Raw genomic sequence first — 23,365 nt, forward strand, 5'->3', positions numbered from 1 at the left:
AGTTGTAGGATTTATCATTTCCTGGACTAGGAGGCCTTGTCTTCCCCTTTCGTCTTCTTGGCCTATCTTATCAGTTTCGTCCTTTGGTACTGTTCAAGGTTAAGTCCTGCTTAGCACTTATCTCTCCTGGTCATCTTATGTCTCAATGGATCCTTGGACACCATGAAGTGTTCTTAACAAAGACATTCAGTAGACAGTCCTTAAGAAGGGATAGAGATATTCAGGATATAACCATTGGAAAATGGGCAAGTGACTATGCATCCACAACCACTGAAGAAGGGATGGAGAAGTCTTATATTAGAGCCAATGTATAATGGATTCCATGAAAAAAGTTGGATTATTGTTAAAGACACAATTATTGGGTCGTGGGTTCAGATCTGGAGTTTGTGTTTTCCTCTTCATGGGTGTTTCACCATATAGTCCAATCAATGAGAATGTTAAGTTGAGAGGTGACTTTCAAGTGGCACATTGTGAGTATGCTTGGGTGTATGTATGTGCATAAGTGTGTCTGATGAAGGACTCGGTGCCATATCCAAAGATAGTTCCTGCTTTGAATCCAGTTATGCTGGGATAGGCCTCTGGTCCCCCTACAACTCTGAATGGGATTAAGTGGATAAGATACTGGATGGATGAACAATCATTTAAAGGGCTATATACTGCAGATATTCAGGTAACAATAATTAAAAAAAATGATTAGAGGATGTTTGGAATATTATTGCCCGGAAAGGGCAGAGACAGTTATTGAAAAACAGGTGGAGACTTCGGAATAATGGCAATGGAATAGGTGTGGAGCCAGGGCCGTTTGTGGACATAGGCTGTCCAGGCAATGGACTTTACTTTTACTGGTCAGGGAGCATTACTGCCGTCCTCTGTAACGATTCCTATCTTTATTTTATTTAGCAAAATTTGTCCAGACTGGACCAGAGCACAAACAAACATTTATGTTGTTTGCCTCAGCAGCACCTGCACTGTCTGCACTATGCAGGCACAATCTGTATGCTGTTCATACACCAGTGCAGGCAGCGTGCCAGGCATCTCATGCAGCATGCGGCCTCCCTTTCTACCTGTGCACCACACAAGCAGTGAAGCAGAGTGACTTCATCTTCAACACTTAGCCGCTGCCATGACCATTAGTCAGGACTCACCCCCTGATCTTCCCACATGACATGCAGCTGCTAGATGACACACCACTAGGTTCCATTCTCCTTTTCCTCCTCTGCAAGCACAGTACCGTAGAGTGAATGATGGTGAACCCATGTGCAGTCCAGACTCCAGTGAGTGACAGTCCAGGCAGCTTCCTCCTGTCATTGTCACTGCCTGCTGGGCTTGTTCCTTGCTTCAGGAGGGACCAAGGTGAGAGAGCAAGCCTTCAGAGAAGAGGTCTTGGAGGCAGGAGCTCTGGCACTTCATTAAGAAACAGATAGAGACACTTTCCAAGAAATATGCTTACATGGTATGATTGCAGTCACTATGAAAGGCAAGGAAATGATTTTGGCAAATTTAGTAGAAAATAAAACAATCAAAATGTATTTAAGAGAAAGGACCTCAACAGTGCAACCATGAATTAAGGCAGCATTTCTCAACCTTTAAGTATTTGCAACCCGAGTTTTCATAACAGTTTTAATCGCGCCCTCCTAACGCTTTTTTGAAACCCTAATAAAATGTATTCCTATATTTTTTGCTACCTATACACTGCTACAAGTTTAAAATCTCCCTACGAATAGCGAAATTACGCCACATATGGCAACATTAACGCCCCCTTTTTTGTTACTTCGGGGGCGCGCCCCACAGTTTGAGAACCGCTGAATTAAGGGATAAAGATTTTCAGAATATGATTGTTAAGAAGTTGTAGTCTGAAAATATGCACTCTTGTAGATAATGGGTATTTGTTTTACACACACACACACACACACACAGGCCTTTTCTGCAGTGTATGACATAGTTTGTCCCAGCAGAAGTCCACATTCCAGGGCTCTTCCTTCCCCTTCTGGTGATTCTACCTCACAGCTCATATTCTCCCTCTGCTCATGACAAAGCTGTTCTGTTTTTAACCCACAGAGCATCATGTGATTGCGTTCAGATGGAAAACAACAACACACACACAGATCTACACATGCTTCTTCCTCAGTAAGCATCCAGAATATAAAAACAACAGCATTGACAACAAAAATAAGGCATTCTCAGACTGCCTTATCAGTAAAATCAAAATTGACGTCAACACACTGATCTCTTTGCATACGACTGCTGTAGAACAGTTCATTCCGTTTCCTAAAGCTTAGAGTAGAGTAGAATAGAGACACTCTGTGCAGGAATTGTGTCAGGATTCAGGAGTTTTAGGCCATCTCCAGACCAAGTGGAGCTTCACCGCTTGGATTTTCTTGTGGCTCACTAGTACCTTTATGTTTCTGGTTCTTTATACTCAATGTAAACATGTAGAGTTTGAGGATGTTTCCCAGCGCTGAGATATGGTTCGGCATAACCCTTGCAATAACAAACATTAAGATAAAAAATAGAACAGAGTTTCTGCCAACGAACATTCATGGAACCTCACTCATAGTTAATGCTTTATGATAATTGTTATTTGCGTATTTATGTTTTATTAGTCGAGTGTCTTGTATCTCAATCTGTCAGTGTGTGTGGGGGGGGGGGGGGGGCATTACCATGTGGGAGTTGTGTAAATAACTGATTTATTTGTTTACAATTAATAATTTTATTTTCAGTCATCATTCTACTTCTGTTTGTGTGACTGAACTTGTGTGGTTAGTAGGGAAGTAGTGTTTGTCACTCGTGCTCCAGATCATTTATTTATTTATTTTTTCTTTTTGCTGCCGCTCTAGGGATTGGTAGTGCCTATTAAAATCATGCTGGAAAAGGGTCTGGTAAGGAATGGTACACAATATCAAGCAAGTCACGGTTCTGACAAATGTAAGCTATGAAATATTTACTGGCAATGAACAGAAGGGAGCACTGATAACCTAAGGTGTTCTGAAGAAATTTTGAAGAAGAGGTCTGTGTCATGATATGATATTCCTTGGAATTAAAAAAAAAAAAAAAAAACAAGGCATCATTTTGGGAGTTTGGGATACCAAGGAATCAATTATTTTTAATTTAGATACATTCTTAATAATGGTTAAAAGTAAATATGTTTTGAGGTAGAGCCATTTTGTTTGTGATGTGGGCACAGAGCCGGCTGTAGCAGTTTGCTGCCCTAGGCAGAGTCGTAAATGGCTCCCTGCCACCCCCTTTGCTTTGAGAGGAATTGTCACTGCCAGACCTTTAGACAGAAACCTAAAAAAAATGAGAGAGCAGCCAGGACTGGAGAGAGTGAAATATGGAGGGGATTGGATATAAAACTGTGAATTTACAGTTTGAGAAAGCCAAAGAGGATATTTGATTACTTATAACAATGTCTGTCTCAGGAAAATAGCTGATTTAGAGTGCCATTTCAGAAAGCACATATGAACTGAACTGTATTAACAGGCACTGTTTATTTAGTTCGCATTTTATGTTTCTCTAAATGAAAAAAAATACTTGTCACACCCGGTGAAATACTCACTTAAATTGATTTTGCCTTCCGCAGCTTTCTTATTTAATCACTATTCAAAAAGATAGCTTACAATGATGGTGACAGTTTTGCTATAAACTTACCAAGGTAACTCTATAAATATTTACATGTCATTCATGGTCCTGAAATAAAATGACGATCTTAAAATTAATCCCAAAATTAAAAATAAATTAAAGTGAAATTATTAACTCTGAACATTACCCATAAGTCCTATTTACTGTTTCCTTGCTAATGTATGCAAACATTGCAGTTTACTCTTATAAATCCATGCATGAAGTCTGAGAACTTTCCCAGTGAGAGAAGGAATATGGAGAACATTTTTAGCTTGGCCAGAGCAGATAGATAGATAGATAGATAGATAGATAGATAGATAGATAGATAGATAGATAGATAGATAGATAGATAGATAGATAGATAGATAGATAGATAGATACTTTATTAATCCCAAGGGGAAATTCACATTCTCCAGCAGCAGCAAACTGATACAAAAAACAATATTAAATTAAAGATTGATAATAATGCAGGTAAAAACAGACAATAACTTTATATAATGTTAACGTTTACCCCCCCCCCCCCCCCCCCCCCCCCCCGGGGTGGAATTGAACAGTCGCATAGTTTGGGGGAGGAACGATCTTCTAAGTCTGTCAGTGGGACCAGGACGGTGACAGCAGTCTGTCGCTGAAGCTGCTCCTCTGTCTGGAGATGACACTGTTTAGTGGATGCAGTGGATTCTCCATAATTGATAGGAGCCTGCTGAGCGCCCGTCACTCTGTCACAGATGTTAAATGTCACAGATAGTGACGATATTGTAACACAAATTTTAATATAATCCAAAAATATAGTTTGAGTTAAATCAGCCATTTGTAAAGTGTTTAAGAGCTGCAATCGTGTTACTGTTTTGATTATTTCACTTTATTTTGCCTTACCTGTGTGTCCTATGTAACACAAGTTTGAAGATTATTATTATTATTATTAACCCCTAATATAAGCAGCCAAAAGAAAAAGAAGATTATTTTCATTGCTAATGCTGGATTACTATCTGTGTTGTAGCATGTGATTTTTGTCCCTTCCCAAGCTAAAACTTGAAGTAGCTCGTGAAGAAAATAAGAGGAATGAGATCATTCCATGTAAAGAGAGCCTCTGACAAGCTGTGTTTGGTGCATACTGGAATTTGAAAGACCACCCGTAAAAGACTTGTGACGGTCATCAGACATTAAGACCAAACATCACTAGCACATGAAAATAATTTAAAACAGTATATAATCAGAATTATCAAGTTAATAGGATTGAGAAAGTTGTATTGATGTATTCAGATCCAGATGTCCATAAGACACTCAGAGTCTGTATCGTTTCAAGAAATGCCACTTCCAAATTTTGCCATCTTAGAAGACTGCCCGGTTCACATAAGTGGTATGGCTGTATGGGCTCCACCATGTTGTGCATCCTATTTGGTTAATTGCTAGGCAAGATCAACTGGAAGTGTATAACATATGATACCACCAAGTCAAGGATATAAAGGTCAGTGTTGTGTTATTTCTTAGTTTGTCCAAGTTTGTGATACAAAAAAATAAATAAATAAAAGTGAAGTTATATTTCAGCCAGGGTTCCTTCATTGGCTGGGGTTCAATTTCATGCTTCATGTTCTTTATTTTAATTTTGCTTCTGTTGTTTATTTGCATTGTTCCTTGTTTTTCAATATTGCTGTGTTCCCATTGCCTTTGATATGTGCCTCGTGTTTAGTGGATGATCCCCAAGAGGCAGAGCCACCTGCCAATCACAGCCAGGAACCGCCCTCCGCCCTTTACATCTGGAGTTTCTCCCACAGTTTCTTTCAGTTCATTTTGAATGCGCTGAGGAGAGATGAGTTTACTTGTATTTATTTTTATTTCTTTGAGTTATTGGATCTCTGAATTTTTAACCTTTGGCTTTATTTTTGGCCTTGCCTTAGATGTTTGCATCGTAATCTTCTTCAACAATTGCTTTTGCTTCAGGCAATTCCTTTGGCCATCTGTGCTCTACGGAGCTTGCTTTTATTACTGAGCAGAGTGTTAAGAATAAACCATTTATTCTCTAAAGATTCTGCATGTGCCCTTATTACTTGCCATGGTTTGAAGGTGCTATCCCCCTCTAGTGGGCATTTTTGGAAGTGCTTTAGGAGCTTTTAAGAACTCTCTAGTGCTTTGGGACTTTCAGCTAATGACACAAACGTTCTCATTAGTGTTTCAATTTGATTTTTGGCAATGACTATGACTTTTGTCTTATTTTTTGGCTCTGGTCACGTGAAATTAGTTTGGATTTTTACTCCTCCACTACATTTTTTTAGTTTATGATTTTGGTTTCATGTGCTAGGCTTGTTTATCGAAGTGTTGTCTTTCTTTTGTCTCCCAATTCTATTCTTAACGAAATACTGCAGCTGACAACCTCCCCCCCCATCATGGGCCTCTGGATGTTGACGATCAAAGGGCCCCCCAACAGTCAACTACCCCACAAGGTATAGACAATGTGAAATCAGGTACAGGCATTGAATTAAGAAAAGAAATCTAAAACTTTATGTTGGGTCATGTTCATCTTTCTCTTTTGTTCATTAGTGTGTGAATCCAGCAGAGAGCGCTAGCTCCCTGGTTGGAATAAGTTCTTTTGTAATTGCAGCATGTTACATAACCCAAAACTATATAGATGTGATATTAAAAGGAGATACCCCTCCCTTAGTGATACGGCGGTAAGAAATCACATAGGAGAAATAACTTAGGTTTCTTTAATGATGGTTTACGCGGCATAACAGACGAGGAAGCCATGACAAGACCATTACCGAAGTGGGAGCTCGATGTATACAGTCTGCCATTTTCGTCACTGCGCTGGAAGGATTTTCAGGATCAGATGATATTATCTCCCATTTGTCCGTCGGCTTCAAAGGTGTGCTGGGCAATGTTCCAAGGTTTTATACCCTTTCTCCATGTGCAGGCCCCCACTTAGGTAAATCATGCCATTCCAAACAAGGAAAAGAAGATCCAATGTTATGCTGACTCTGACACACAGAAATAGTACAATGCCCATTTCGCATTTGTCCCTTTCTTCTCTTCTAATGCTTGCCTAGCAATTCTAAATGATGAGCCCCTGTGTGCTAAATCTGGCCTTGTGTTTGCTGTACATTTGAGGAAAAGAAAAGCAGATTTAAAATATTTGCACAGAGCACAGTGACATATTAAACTTATATTCTGATTACAATGTGAAAGTAACAAACTAATTGATGACTACAACATCACATCTGCAAGAAATCAACTTTCTTCTCGTAGCAGCTAATAAACATCAATTAAACATTTTTAAAATGTTACAAATTAAAAGATTTAACTTTAAAGATTTTGGCCCAAAATGATGTTAATTTGGTGCATGCCCAAACCTTATGGCCCAATGAGGTTAGAACTTGATTGCAACATTTTGGACAGTTTTAAACAAGACAGATGTGCTCGATAATTTTAAGTTGAATAATTGTATGCTTTGCACATATGAAGCTCAAGTGAATTCTGTGCATTGCTACTTTCCACTCCTTTTCTGAAATGTTGAGTGAGAGATTCCTTTCCCATTGTACTCTTGGATCTTTGAAAGGGAGGGACTGTAAAATGCTTTTATATATTACAGAAATGCTGTCTGAGTCCTCAAGACTGATCAATATTTTAGAGGTAGGTGAGAGGTAAGGAAAATTGGGCAGGTTTTGTTTAACAAAGTTTCTAATTTGGAGGTAGTGAAAGAAATGTGTTGTTGGAAAGTTACATTTGGAGTGTAATTGTTCATAGGATGCAAAAACGTTGTCTATGTACAGATTTCTAAGTGATTGAATCCTGAATGCTTTCCAGTCATTAAAAATTGCGTAAGTTTGAGAGGGTGGAAAAAGGTTGTTATCGTGCAGAGGTGCCACAGATAAAGGCTTCTCTATCTTAAAGCACTTCCTGCATTGGTTCCATATTCTTATTGAGTGAAGCACAATTGGGTTGTTAGTGCACTGGCGATAACTTGTATGTATTTGGTTACAAAGCAAGGAATATAAAGAAGTACTGCAGGATTTTATTTCTATTGTGGACCAAACCCAAATATGTTCATTTATTTGTGTCAATGTCAAGGTTTTTATAGCTTGTATATTTGCTGCCCAGTAATAAGATTGAAAGATAGGTAGAGCCATGCCACCTTCTGCCTTAGATCTTTGTAGGGTTACCCTTTGGAATGCGTGGATGTTTTGAATTCCAAATAAATGAGGTTATGATTGAATCTAATTTCTTATAAAGTGATCTATTGATGTATATTGGAATGCTTTGAAATTGAAAAAGAAGCTTAGGAAGTGTATTATTCTTGACAATGTTAATTCTTCCAGCTAAAGTGAGATGAAGGGTAAACCATCTATGCAAATCTTGCTTAAATTTTTCCATACAGTCAGCAAAATTTTGTTGATAAAGAGCTTTATGTTTACTTGTGATGTTTACCCATAGGTATTTAAACTGATCTGTGATGATAAAAGGGAAGGTTTCCAGTCTAATATTGTGTGCTTGAGAATTCACTGGAAAGAGCATGCTTTTATTCAAATTAATTCTGAGACCGGAAATCTTTTGAAATTCTGTTAGTGCTGTTAGGACTGTAGGCACAGTATTTTGTGGGTCTGATATATACAGTACCATATCATCTGCATATAGTGAAATTTTTTGTTCAAGTCCTTCTCTCATAATTCCCTTTATCTCATAAGCATTTCGATAGAGAACTGCCAGTTCCTACAATGGCGATTGCAAAAAGCAGTGGTGACAAGGGGCATCCTTGTCTAGTACCACGTTCTAGACGGAAGTAGACTAAAATAATGTTGTTAATACAAACTGAAGCTTCTGGATTAGTATACAGTAGTTTGATCCATACACAGATGTTCAGGCCAAACCCAAATATCTCCAATCTAGTGAAATGGTAGTTCAATTCAACCATATCAAATGCTTTTTCTGCATCCAACAATAATAAAACAATAATAATATCTCCAGGGCGTTATACTTTGAGGGTGAATATATGACATTAAACAGGTGTCAAAGATTCAAATTAAACTGTCTGCCTTTAATAAATTTAGTTTGGTCTTGTGATATTACTGAAGGGAGGACTTTCTTGATCCTTCTAGCTAGAACTTTGGAGAGTATCTTAACAACATTGTTCAGAAGTGAGATTGGTCTGTATGATGCACATTATAATAAGTCCTTATTTTGCTTAGGAAACATGGTAATTAATACCTGGCAAAAAGTTTGGGGTAGAATCTTATTGTCTCTAGCCTCTGTAAATGTTGCTAATAAAAGTGGAGCTAACTTAATTGAGAATTTTTTATAAAATTCGGTAGGGTAGACATCAGGACCTGCTGCTTTCCCACTCTGAAGTGAGTTTATATTATCTAGTAATTCTGATAGTGCCAGAGGTTTATCCAATTCCTCTGCACTGAGAGTATATAGTTGTGGTATCTGTAATGTATCCAAAAATGCATTAGATTGTGTCTTGTCTTCTTTAAACTGAGAAGAATATAAAGACTTATAGTAGTCTCTAAATGTTCGCATTATATTTTTATGGTCAATGATTTTGTCTCAGTCTGTGTTGGTGATTACTGGGATCACATTGCAAACTTCCTGCTTGAGGATTTGTTGAGCTAAGATCTTATTAGCTTTCTCTCCATCTTCATAGTAATGATGTCTTGATTTAAAAATGAGTGGTTCTGTTTCTTTAGTTGTCAAGTTGTCAAAAGATTGAGTTCTGTATTCAGAGCCTGTCTTTTCCTATGAAGTGCCTCATTTGGACACCTAGCATGTTCTTGATATATTCTGGTAATTTCACTGATTAGCTCTTTTACCTTCTTAGTTTCCAATTTATTTTTGTTGGAAATATATGAAATGCTGTACAGTTTTCATCTGCTAATGAAAGTGGGTTAAGACAGCAGCTGCAAGATGAGAATGTGGGGCATAGTGATTTAAACTCCATGATCAAAGGGGTGTGGTCGGAGATAACAACAGCGTCGTACTTACAACATTTAATTGTAGGCAAAAAATTGTTATTGTTATCTATAAAGAAACAATCAATTCTTGAGTAAGAGTGATGCACTGATGAGTAGAAGGAATATGCTCTTGAGATGGGGTTTAGAAATCTCCAGAGGTCTGATAAGTTTTAATCATTTACAAACTGTGTAATTGTTTTGCATTGTTAGATGTTATCACCCCTGTGGCAGGAGATCTATCTATGTTTAGATTTAAAATGCAATTAAAGTACCCAGCCATTATAATTTTATGAGTGTTCACATTGGGAATGGATGCAAATACGTTTTGGATGAAGTCCCTATCATCCACATTGGGTGCAGAGATATTTATCAAAATCACTTTACAGTTAAATAAATTACCCATGACGATCACATATCTCCATTGAGAATCAGATACTACATCAGATACTACAAATGAGATTGTTCTATGTATAATAATTCCCATACCTCTAGTTTTCTTTGTAAAACTGGAATGGAATATTTGGCTAGTCCAGTCTCTGTGCAGCCAAAACTGATCCTTGCTTAATGAGTGGGTAGACCTGTTAGGTGAGATAATACTGTCTTTCTCTTTAATTCGTGATAGAGACCTTTAACATTCCAGCTCACAAAGTTAACTGTTTGGTCACGAAGACATTGCTTCTGAACTTTTGTTGTCATTTTGTAGTTTTAATTTATGATTGTACATCATTACATAAGACAGCTTTGACCTTAATTTCCAATTTTTACAGGAGTTATTCCCATGAAGCCTATTGTTACTTTGGCACTTACAATTATAAGGATTAAAAGGATAGATTAGAAATAGCTTTCTTTCTTTCTTTCTTTTTTTCTTTCTTTCTTTCTTTCTTTCTTTCTTTCTTTCTTTCTTTCTTTCTTTCTTTTTCTTTCCACCTCACCGTCCCCCCCCCCCCCCCATTTTTCCTCCCCACGTGAAGCTAGACCACACTTCAACAAAATCTCAGTCCTCTGACATACCTAGAGACAGAGCACGTCCAAAACAAAACAAGCCCCCAAGCAGTGGTATATAAAAATTAAAATAGAGATACCAATACAGTCCAAATACTGTGAGCATAAAATATAATCTTAAACAGTCTTGAGAGAGTAAACCCAGGGAAAGATGTTAAATAGTAGCCCTGGATAAGTATAGTAAGCCCTAATACAATAAACCAAGGGTATGATGTTAAACAGTCTCCTGAAAATAAAAATACACATACATACATATACACATATAATTGTAATTAAAACATAAACAAAAAGTGGCAGAGAAGGAAATAGGATCTTCTTTACCATGCCAGGACTAGATGGACTCACAATCATATTTCAAAAAGTATCGGGATCAGTTTACTTAACTCTTTTTCTGCTTCCTTCATAGAAGTAAAAATGTAGAGCTTGTCTTTAATGTCTACTTTCAGTTTGGCAGGATACAAGAGGCTGTACCTGATCTCGGCTTTCCGTAAGTGCTGTTTAATGTTGTAAAATGCAGCAAGTTTAGCAGATGTTGAGGGTTAGAAATTAGGGAAAATTATGAACATGGTTGTTTTCAAATATAATCTCTTGTTTCTGTCTAAGAAGTAATATTTTATGTAATTTAAATTGTAATTTTTCAAAACGCACGATGAGAGTCCTAGGTTTTGAGGTATTTGATACACGTATGCGGTAAGCTTCTGCTATCTTGGTGTCTGATTTGAAGTCCTCTCCAATTATTTTAGGGAATAGTTCAGCTATGAATTTCACTGGGTTTGAACTTTCACGATTCTCAGGGAGACCTTCAGTTCTGATATGCAGTAGATGAGAGTTGTTCAGCTATTTCAATATGAGTCGTGAATGCTTGCTTAACGTCTTCAGCCGGAGCCCAAGTGCTCTAAGTTTATTCTCAGACTTGGACACATTTTTCCTGTACTTTTTCGTCAGTTTTTTCTTGCATACCTTTAAAGGTTGCCACAAAGCGATTACTTAAAACGTTTTTCCTGGTCTTTTATATGCTGAAGTAGCTTCTCGTTTGTCTTGTATATGTGCTTTATTTGTTTCCTTATATCATTTATGTCCATTTTCCTTATATCATTTATATCCTTCTTTATATTATTCTTCAGTTCCTTTATGTCCCCCTCCAAGAGCGGTAACCATTACCTTCAGCTCAGACAAATGGTTTTGGTCTTCTTCATGCTCTGCGGATGAAGTAGCAAGCCCAGTTGGAGACAGTGTTGCCAGTTTGCGAGAGTAGCTGACAACGCGGAAGGTAAGGCCATTTTCAGTTTCAATGAATCATCTGGAATCGACGAGTTCTCCTGGCCTGACTCGCTTTCACATTCGCTGTCACTTTCTCTCTTGGCTGGAGACGATGCAGCAGCGCCAGGTCCTGGAAAATCTTTGCTTTTGCCTATCTGTTCCGGGTCAGTCTCTGGCAGGCCATACCTTGAACTTAAACTTGATGCCAGTTTAGGCTTGGATGAAGCTTTAGCTGTCTTTTACATTTCTTTCTGAGCCTTTTTTCTGCCACTCATGTTTATATATGCTTGCATATAATGTAATTGAACCCCCTTGGGTTGAGTAAATACAGGATACCTCAGGAAAAAAAAGAGAGAAAAATAACACTTCCAAGTTCCACCTCAGACATCCATCTCCTGTAACGGATAAAAATCTTAGTTTGTCTATGGTTCTCTGTATAAAGAAAAACTTACTAATGTGTATGCAAAATTTACCCTTAACAAGTTTCCAAATGTGTTCCTGTGTTCTTGATGAACTCATCTTAGAGTCACAGTCTCCATCCACTGGACTAATTCCCTTCATAATGTTAAACGCTTCAGTCATGTGTTCTCTTAATTTCTCTTTACTTAAACTGAAAAGACTCAGCTCTTCATACATAAGCTAATGCCCCAAAGTGAGTAGGACACCAGGGTGTGCACCTAGATCACCCTGATGGTAAATCCGGCCATAGCTGCCACCCAGCAGAGTCAGTACAGTCTGCACTGCAATGATAAGCTGAATCATCAGGACTTTTATTTTTACTTCCTCAAAATAAGTTCAAACTCTTGTTGTGATGCTTTTGTCAGTAAATAATGAGAATGTCACCAAATGAAATTGGAAAGCTATGCTTAGGGCCTCACTCACATGGGTTTGGTGTAAACAGACCAATTTGTATTTCAATACATTGTTCTTTATCATGTAGAGTGGTGGCGTGTTGCGTGGTGGTTGGACATTCAAGTAAGAATTTCATTGTACTCTTGTACTCGTGGCAACAATCCTATCACTTCTGCCAACACTACTAGTGGTGAGAGTAGTGAAATGAGACAATGCATCTTCAATATTGGCATATGGCATTTCTCTATGTCGTATGCTAATCTTCTATATGGACGTCTCTGCATGGATACATACAGCTAGAAGGGTTTCTCCACCCTGATACAATTGACACTTGTTTATAATGAATAAAATTTGAGGACTTTCATTTAGATGTGAGGTTGAAAAACAGATGGCTAAGAAAGAAAGAAAGAAAGAAAGAAAGAAAGAAAGAAAGAAAGAAAGAAAGAAAGAAAGAAAGAAAAGGGTTAGTGTTAGGGTTAGGGTTAGGGTTAGGTTAATGGGAAAGGATCACACTCTGATTATCAATGGCCTAGAATAAAATTGCCACATTTACTCTGTGGAGTTTTCGCATTATCTCATGCATCTCTTGGTTTCCTCCAAGCAGGTCAGGTTTATTGGTTTCTCCACAATGGCCTCATTCTGATTTCACAAGCATTCAGCAGGAAGCTAAATGCATAAGTAAGTTCATTGCATTCAGTAAATAAAACATGAGATCTGTGAGAAAATTTAACTCTCCATAACAGACAAACTGGAACAAAAGGACAAGTGTGCTGATGCCGTTGTACTTCTGCTACACAGGTGTGCATCAGTCACTCTCTGCTCAGTTACTGCACGCATGTTGGCATTTCTTCTTGGTATATTTTTTAAAGACTGGAAGGGTCAAAATTATTAGTGTGGAAGAGAGTTGCATTTGGGGAGTAAGAAAATACACAATTTTAACTAGTGTACCTTGAAATCAGTCCCATTAAGACAGAAAACATGCTCCTACGAAAGACATCATGTCACCCACAGAAGGTTTACACTGCTCCATATACAGTGCCCTCCATAATTTTTGGGAGAAAGACACATTTTTCCTTGATTTACACCACTGCTTCACAATTTAAATTTACAAATCAAACATGTTGGTCACAGCATGTAGACAGCACTGCTGTCTAATGGATCTTTTCTTCTATTATATGCCTAGATGTTTTTCATGTGGAGCTTGCTCATTGTCTGTTTTAGCTTTATTCTAAGTACTCCAGTTTTTCTCTCACATTTTTGAAGACATGCATTTTAGGGCAGGCAGTGTGGTATAGTGGTTAAGGCTTTGGACTTAAAACCATGAGGTTGTGGGTTCCAGTCCCTCTACTGACACTGTGTGTCAATGAGCAAGTCACTTAACCTGCCTATGCTCCAATTGGAAAAACCAAATAAATAAAGAAAGAAATGTAACCAATTGTATCGTAAATGTTGTAAATCACCTTGAATGAAGGTGTTAGCCAAATAAGTAAATGTAAGCACATGAGTGGGCACTGCACTGGCCTGGCACACTGTCAAAAGCTCTTTCCTGCCTTATACCCCATGCTGCCTGGATAGGATCTAACCTCCTGTAACACTAAATTGGATTAAGCAGGTCTAAGAATGAGATTAAATGGAATCACATTTTCTGATCCTAACACAGCTGCCAAAGTAAAAGCTAATGAGAGATGTCAGTTAACCGGATGCAAAACTTCGGGACATGGATTGGCTAGAAGTGGGAGACCAAGCATCATTAGTCCAATTACCAGTTATTGGGGAGCCATTTTCTCAGATCTCAATGAGCATAATACAGTAGGTCTTTTAGAAAGAAGTATTTCTGGACACAAATACGTCTTGGTGATGTGTAAGAATGACACAAGATATCCAAAGGCAGTGGTGGGATCCAAACCCACACCTAGAGAAGATCATTAGATCTTCACTGGATCATTGACAAAAGTTGAAGTCATTTGTCTACATCTGAAATAGCCTACTCTCTAACACTAAACACGAAACACTAATGCTATATGTTGAGTATTGATCTATTACATGCTGTGATCTTCACAGAGTCAATGAAGGGTCTGATTGGGGTGCTTGAGAGACTGAACAAGGAGTCTGAGTGTCTGGGCTTGCGATCCAGGCCTTTAATGACCTCTTGGGCACAGCCATCAGCAGTGTGTCTGTCTGCGGAATAGAGTGTCGACCTTGTCGAGAGGTTTACTTACCTTGGCAGTCAGTAGACGGATTGGGAGAGCATGGGGGGTCATGAGATCACTGGAAAGGCGTGTGTGGCGCTCCCGATATCTATGCAAAAGGACGAAGGTCCAAGTCTTTAGAGTCCTGATGCTTCCTGTCTTGCTATATGGTTGCGTGACATGGACGCTATCCAGTGACCTGAGACAAAGACTGGACTCCTTTGGTACTATGTCTATCCTGAAAATCCTTGGGTACCGCTGGTTTGACTTTGTGTTGCTCATGGAGTCTCGAATGAGGCACATTACCTGCATTGTGAAGGAACATCAGTTACGGCACTACAGCCATGTGGCGTGTTTCCCAGAGGGTGAACCAACTCGTTAAGATCCTCATTGTTGGGGACCCGAGTGGCTGGACCAGGCCAAGAGGTCGCCCACGTAACACATGGCTGAGGCAGATAGATGGTCACGGAGGGTGGGACTGGACCACATGTCTGCCTGGGGGGTTGCAAACTGGGATCCCGAGTTGTTCCGTTGTGTAGTGGGTGCGGCAACGCACTGTACCAGTGCATGTTCCCCAACTTAACTTGACTTGAATTAATTTAATATAAAAAGTAGTTATAGCAGTCAATTTTGTGTTTAAAGAAGTATAGCCGTGGTCATATTGTTCATACAGACTATTTTTTTGCTAAATAATCTTTTGGTTAGGAACTTCTGATTTTCTAGTTTTGATTCTTATTACTGTATGTGCACTGTGTTTTGACTTCTGATTTTTGTTATATAGTTTGACTTTCAATGATTGTTTTCTTCTTTGTTTCTTTTGCTTCTGGTAATTTTGACCTTTGCAAATTCTTTTTATTAAATATTTAAATATGTGCTGTATATTCATCTCTGCTTTTTCTTGTTAAAATCTTCTTTGTAAGGTGATTCCTATCATTACTCTCAAATTCAATCATAGCACATACTGTATGGTGTCTCAATAATTAGCTTCCTTCTCATATTCATGGATCCATTAACTTGTTCCTCTTTCTCAAACAGAACCGGTTGTATTCTGTGTGTTGCAGAATGTCTGTGTGCATTTTCTTCATGATTCTGTTTGTCCAGACATGCTGTGATCTAAACTTGTCACCACACCGTGGGCCTCGTGTATAACACCATGCATGGAATTCACACTAAAACATAGCGTATGGACAAAACAATAAATATGCATATGCACAAAAAAATCAGATGCATAAAACTGTGCGTAGGCAAAGTTCTACGCACTTTCCCTTTATAAATCCCAATAAATGTGATTTTTAACACACATGCATGCGCCTATAGCTCCACCCCAACTACTCCCAGAATTCTGTGTATTTGAATATGAAAATCAATATACATAGCCTCTTCTGTTCAGTGTTTTGTCAAAAGACAATGGTAAAAGCATGTGTAAAAAAGAAGAATTTCAGTGAATATGAGATGGATGTCCTGCTCAGCGAAGTGGAGGCAAGGGAAAATGTACTGTTTGGTGGCTTAAGCAGTGGTATAAGCAATAAAAGGAAATTGATGAAGTGGCACAGCATGACGGAAGTAATCAAATCTACAAATTCAGAAAGTCGCACAGTGCCCAAAATAAAAAACAAGTGTGAATCAAGTGTAAATAATTTCCATGTTAAATAAGACAAACAAGCAGGCAGCAGATGCGGTGTTCCTGTTTTTTCTTTTTCAGACAATATTACAAAAGTTGCCTCCTGTGCCAGGGATGCGAATCCATGCAGTGATGGTTGTACTTTGGTGAGCACATCTTCAGGCCCAGGCTGCACACACACCCCTGCCTCTGAAACCGCTGGGCAACCATCTGGCCATGTGCTGATGGATTCTGTTCTGGAGTCACAAAATGAAATAGCGGGTGATGTAAGAGATGTGGAGAAAGGAATTAAAGAAAATAAATGCTGTACTATTTGATATTGACTACATATGATAAGAATTAGTTAAAAAATAATTTTTGCATATGATTACCTGTTTTTTACATTCCACTAATAACATTCAAACGAAGGTGTAATGCTGTCCGATTTGGCTGATCATTTGGTGGGCCAGGGTCAGGTTCATCATACAGCATCTCTTCAGGTTACGGACAAGCCACGATTGTGTGTCACATAATGCAGGATGCTACAATGTGACACACTTTCTGTGGACTATAGGGCATCACATTAACAGAGTGGAAGCCCTTTCTGTTTACATAAGCAAATTAATTCACTGAAGGTGCTTTTATAGCAATGTGCATGCAATCGACCACTCCGATTACATTGGGAAAAATGGACGTTGCTGTGAATTGCGCTGTGATGTTTCCCTGTTCAACCACAGTTTAAGGAAATCTTATCTATCGGGATGACAAGCGGATAATACCATTCCATACAGCTCACATGGCGTGATTCGGTGATGACTGAGAAATACCTGATCGGTCAGCAAGTTCATGTTGAAAAGCTCCTGTGGCTAAAAACCCAAGGGTGGAGAGAACTTGAAAAGGAGCAGGTACAGCACAATTCCTCAAAGTCTGCCTTTGTAAAGCTGGCGCCAGTTCAGCACACAGCTCCAAGAAGATAGCTCCTGGAAATTTAAAATGACTTACAAACCACTCATTATCATTGGACAAGAAATCTGCATGATCTCTAAATATTCACTCTTCCCTAATTCTTCTATTTGCAATGTCTTCTATCAACGCTAAAGCAGCCATGGTAGTTGGAATAGTTTGGGCATTTCAATCACAATTATATTGTTACAGATTAATTACCGTTGTACAATCAAGTGCTTTAAATTTGTAAAAGATATGCAGTTAATTTCGGTGTATATGAAAAAACCTTAAAAGAAAGGGAAACCTCACAGAAACATAGCATAGCTTTGATGCTGGGTGCCACCCATCTACGAAAATGTGCAGAAACGTGAGTACGCATGGTCTAAGGCTACGGTGAAAATATGCATAGCTTTTCACCAAGTTTAGTTTTTATACATCTCAATGTAAGAGTGGCAACGAGCATACACAACATTTTTGTGCATACACACCATTTATACATGACCCCCTTGGCATTAGTGTTCAATATTATCCTTATCTCTTTCATTATCAACTTGTCTGACCTTCTTTTTGAAGGGTTTCTACAATATTCTAGGTGATCTTCGTCATCTCTCTGTCATTATTTGTGTGCTCATTGTAAATAAGTAAATATATGGTTATATGTAGTGTTACTATTTTGTATTTATAAATCTAAATTACTGCTTTTGTTTGTCTTGTTGTTGTTCTTCTTCTTCTTCTATACCTCTGTCACATTGCTAGAAGTTGCCTCTATTGATAGGTCTCTTCAGTCTTTGACTATCCTCTTTCTCCACCACCCTCTACTCTTCTCCCTCACAGTTCCCCAAAGGTGCATCTGTCTTCCCTCAACTTTCACCCTGTGACAGATCTTCACCAAACTCTTTCAACCATCTTCCTTCATTTCTACTTACTTACATGCCCATACAATCTCCATCTAACTTTTCTAATTTTCCCAAACTTTCCCTTCTTATAACCTCAATTTCTCCTTAAGACCATTCGGCACAGCCCACCTCAGAACTTACATTTCATTTCATTCAAATTTAACAAGGTAGAGAGCTTAAATACTTTTGGTAATTTATAACCCAGAAGTGGTCATGGAAATAGAAATAATTGAGGGAATGAAGGCAGTACTGACAAAATGGCTGCAAGTTGTGTACATGATTAAAGGATGTCAATCAAAATAAAGGTCAAGATCATTTCAACAGCAATAAGAGTGGTGATATGTTCAATGCAGAGATGTGGGCATTAAAGACAAGTGCAGGAAGGGAAACTTGAAAGACTAGTCTTGAGTGTTATTTAAGAATCAACCAAACTGAAAGGAGCTGACTTTCCTGGGTCAGACATATAATCCAGCTAGAATGAGCTTGAACTGACTTAATGAAACCTTCAGAGGGATTAAACATAGAAAGATGCTGTCTCCTTCCCTGGTGTTTAATAAGCTTGAGTGAAGCCCCATAATGATGGAACCAATGGACAATATTTCTGACATTTTTATTAATCTGTAAGTTTCCAAAGTACAAATACATAGTGAACTCAATGCTGCAATTAGTGATGGAAAAAGCATCATGGAACGTGCAGATAGTAATACGGGGACAGTTGTCTAAAGATGTCCATCCTGTCCATTCCTGACAAACAGGTGAACATAATGACACTACATTAGGATCAATTAACACAGTAAGTGATTGTGAAATACTAATCCATCAAATGGATGGACACCTTCATTGGTGTGCAGATTGGTCTGCTGTTGCATAATGCATCTGGGTCTACCTGGACATCAGAGCTGTAGTCCGTAAAGTTCTACCAGAATATCGTAAACACTTTTAGTTGTACCTTCTTCCATTGACACATGAAATAAGTTACCAAGTTGTGTGGTAGACAGTAAGATTTAGGGACCTTCAAAACTTGACTTGAATTTACTTTGGAAGAAATGGGTGGAGAGGATTGGAAAGATTTGTGGGTCTGAAATGCATGTTCTTGTCAAAAATTTTCTAATGTTTTACTGTCTGATAAACAAACCAGGGTCTTCTTCTCTTGGTCTCCCACACAACTCTTTTTCTGGCTGTCCTTGTGAAGGTGTCTCAAGCGTTATGTATATTAAGAGTATTTCCTATCACTTAATCATTAATAAATTAGCCATATGGTGTTGTCTCATGGATTCAGTGTCCTGGGATCAAATCCCGCTTCTGGGTGTCCAGGTCAGGTTTGTATGGTCTCTCCTTGTATTTGTGGTGTTTACTCAGGGTGCTCTGCAGTGTTAATTTGAGATTCCAAATTGAACTGTGTGGGTGTGAGTGTGAATGACTATGGAAGTGAACCAGGTGATGGGCTGGCACTCTTCTAGGGCTACTTAGTGTCTCCTGCTGGGATGAAATGCTCCAGCTCTCTGCATCCATCAATTGGACGTAGTGGGTTTGCTAATGTTAGATTATATTATGTTGCCTTAATTAGGAATGTGTAGCTGAGTATACTGCTGAATTGGACCACCTGCTCCGAATTCTGTTACTTTGTGGTTTTAAACAAACTGGACTCAGATCTTCAACTCTAATTAGAGTGGAAGCCAGCAGTTACACTAGGAGTCTCACATACCTTAGACCCCCAATCTGAGGGATGAATTTTTGTTTGTTTTGATATGAAAACACTTATATCATCTAAGATCTGAATGTTTTAATTTGGACACCTTCTTGTTTTCATTTCAGGGACACACTTTTCTGCTGATTTCTTCATTTGAGTGTTTAAAAAAAAAACAAAAAAGAAGAAGTTGGAATGATTTTAGAAGTGAAGTGAATCTACACAGTCAACAGATCTGCAGAACTTCTGGAGAGACAGACGGTCGACTCATTTGCTCCTCGTGTATCACTTAGTGTGGTGGGGGAGCGGAGATGTATCGATGGATTTTAGTTGTTGTGTCTGTGCACTGCACCGTCCAAGGTAAGAAAAGCTTCCAGTATTTACAACTCAAAGTATTGTAAGGAAACAATATGTTCTCATCTACATTGTTCTAATGATTTATATATATATATATATATAAAGACCAATAAACTTAATTAAGTTGAATAATAATAATTATTATGAAAAAAGATTTTTCTGTGATTAAAAGTTGTAATACTACTGGTAGTACTCAATAATGTTCTAGTGTTGGTTTTTGTAACTAGACTTGAGTGTTGTTATGATTATTATTATGTGTTGTTGTTGCTAACTTCTGCAAGTGTTCGTATATTGCTAGACTGATTGTGGCTCAGTGGTTAGTGCTCTCCCCTCACATCTCTAAGGACCAATTCCTTTTCTGGTTTCCACATATAATAATAATAATAATAATAATAATAGTAGTAGTAGTAGTAGTAGTAGTAGTGACACAGCACTCAAGTCTCCTAAATTAGAACATGAGTACTAGTACTACTACTTTTACAAACAAAAACAAAAATACTCTTTCTTTGTGAGGATGATTATGATGATTATTATTATGTGTTGTTGCCTCATTGTGGTTCCACATTCTTGACTTGATATGTTATTGACTGTGGCTCAGTTGTTATTGCTGTTCCATCCATCCATCCATTTTCCAACCCGCTGAATCCGAACATAGGGTCACGGGGGTCTGCCGGAGCCAATCCCAGCCAACACAGGGCACAAGGCAGGAACCAATCCCGGGCAGGGTGCCAGCCCACCGCAGGACACACACAAACACACCCACACACCAAGCACACACTAGTGCTGTTCCCTCACAGGGAAACACATTCACACACACACGTAATGCCAAGTGAACCAACCTAACCTGCATGTCTTGGGACTGTGGGAGGAAACCGGAGCACCTGGATGAAACCCCTATAGACACAAAGAGAACATGCAAACTCCATGCAGAGAGGTCCTGGGACATGATTCCTGGTTTCCATACTGCAAAGCAGCAGCATTACCATGTGGTGAAAGGATGAGACATTAATCCTTGGAAGTGTGAGGGAAAAGCACTAACCACTGACCTAGTTTTCCATGTATCAAATCCATTATATAACTTTTCAACATCATCAATAGCAACAAATAATAATAATATAATAATAATAATAATAATGGTAATGCTACTGCTTTGCAGTATGGAAACCAGGAATCGTGTTCTCCCGTGTCTGTGTGGGTTTCCTCTGGGTGCTCCGGTTTCCTCCCACAGTTCAAAGACATTCAGGTTAGGTACATTGAAGATTCTAAATTGTCCCTAGTGTGTGCTTGGTGTGTGGGTGTGTATGCGCCCTGCCCAGGGTTTGTTTCCTGCCTTGCACCCTGTGTTGGCTAGGATTGGCTCCAGCAGACCCCCGTGACCCTGTAGTTAGGATATAGCAGGTTGGATAATGGATGGATGGATATGTAAAGAAAACAACAATACAAATTTAATGACTTGCGCATAACTTCTCTAGCTTTTATCACTGCTTATTTTTTACGTTTGGTGGTCCGTCATTTGTCCACTGTTTCTGCCGCGTCCCCATGAATCAACCAGTTCTTAGCCCACCATCATACTGGCAATGTCCGTGGTATCTTCTTTCCCACTCGTTAAAATGAAGGTGCCACAGTGGTTCTTCAGAGCAATACCATTGCAGAACTATTTTGGGGTCCCAAAATAACCATCCACATGAAAGTTCCAGAAAGAACCATTATTTATTATGATCCATAACCATACGGTAAAAAAACATGAATAGATGGAAAGAGATTTGTGAAGTACCAATGGGTCCTCATTTTAAAAGATCCCTGGCTGCATGCAGTAACACAGGCTAAGCTCAGGTTTTCTTAATTTGTTAGTGTCCAGCTATAGGTAGTCTATCATACATCAATTTTTTTTATCTCTAAATATTAGGACGTTTTTTGAAGCACAAAGAACCAACTTTATATATTAAAAGGTCCGTCCCAGAATGAAACGGTACTTTGTCAAGCATTGGATCTATGAGGATGCACCTAACCCAGTAAAGAAGCATAAAGTGCCATTAAATAATCGGTATTTTTAAGAGTGCACGTCCTAATATCCTGATGGAATCTTTCACCCTGCTCTTCACTCACCGCTCCAAGATGTTCAGAGAAAATTCCAAATGCAAACCCTTACACCGAACTAATAAGATTTTCACAATGTCTTTACAATTTGGATCTGAAACGTAGAAATCACTTCTTTGAATGCTACCCAAGCCACTCGGCCAGGCCGCTCATCTCACCATCACATTCTCAACCAAAAATCCGCTTTCTATCAGGTCTCTCTTTCAATTGATCCTCATGACAAACTCGGAGACGTACGGCACAAATACAACAGGCGCCATCCTTTGACAGGGCTTGCTTCATTAAATAAAACTTAATATGAAACGATGGTAGCAGCACGTCATCTGGATCCACCGAGTCAGGCCTGGTGAGGTTTTGGGCACAACGCTCTAGCTTTTTTTTTTTTGGCCATTCCTTCTCAACAAAATGTCAGGTTTTTGGCTCAGCTGTCCCACCCACAAAGAAAACATGGGAATTCGGTGTGTCCCGAAGAATCACAAAAAGCTCGAACTTTCAGCTCTATTCCATCCATCCATCCATTCTCCAACCCGCTGAATCCGAACACAGGGTCACGGGGGTCTGCTGGAGCCAATCCCAGCCAACACAGGGCACAAGGCAGGGAACCAATCCTGGGCAGGGTGCCAACCCACCGCAGGACACACACAAACACACCCACACACCAAGCACACACTAGGGCCAATTTAGGATCGCCAGTCCACCTAGCCTGCATGTCTTTGGATTGTGGGAGGAAACCAGAGCGCCCGGAGGAAACCCACGCAGACACGGGGAGAACATGCAAACTCCACGCAGGGAGGACCCGGGAAGCGAACCCGGGTCCCCAGGTCTCCCAACTGCGAGGCAGCAGCGCTACCCACTGCGCCACCGTGCCGCCCTCCGCTCTATTCTGACTCAAATAAATAACTGTTTTTCTTTAAATCTAA

The 23,365-nt window shown here is 39.1% G+C and overlaps 1 protein-coding gene across 1 annotated transcript in view; it reads left to right on the top strand.

Annotated features, from left to right (window-relative positions):
• The window catches only part of csf1ra (colony stimulating factor 1 receptor, a), a 156,260-nt gene that overhangs the window by 19,067 nt on the left and 113,828 nt on the right, over positions 1-23,365 (top strand). Inside the window, exon 2 of the mRNA XM_028813046.2 lies at positions 20,120-20,351. Within this exon, the coding sequence (XP_028668879.2) occupies positions 20,303-20,351 (49 nt within the window). The 5' untranslated portion in view covers positions 20,120-20,302. The remainder of the gene's footprint in view (positions 1-20,119; positions 20,352-23,365) is intronic.

This window comes from Erpetoichthys calabaricus, chromosome 11 (assembly GCF_900747795.2).
Source record: "Erpetoichthys calabaricus chromosome 11, fErpCal1.3, whole genome shotgun sequence".
NCBI classification, from domain to species: domain Eukaryota; kingdom Metazoa; phylum Chordata; class Cladistia; order Polypteriformes; family Polypteridae; genus Erpetoichthys; species Erpetoichthys calabaricus.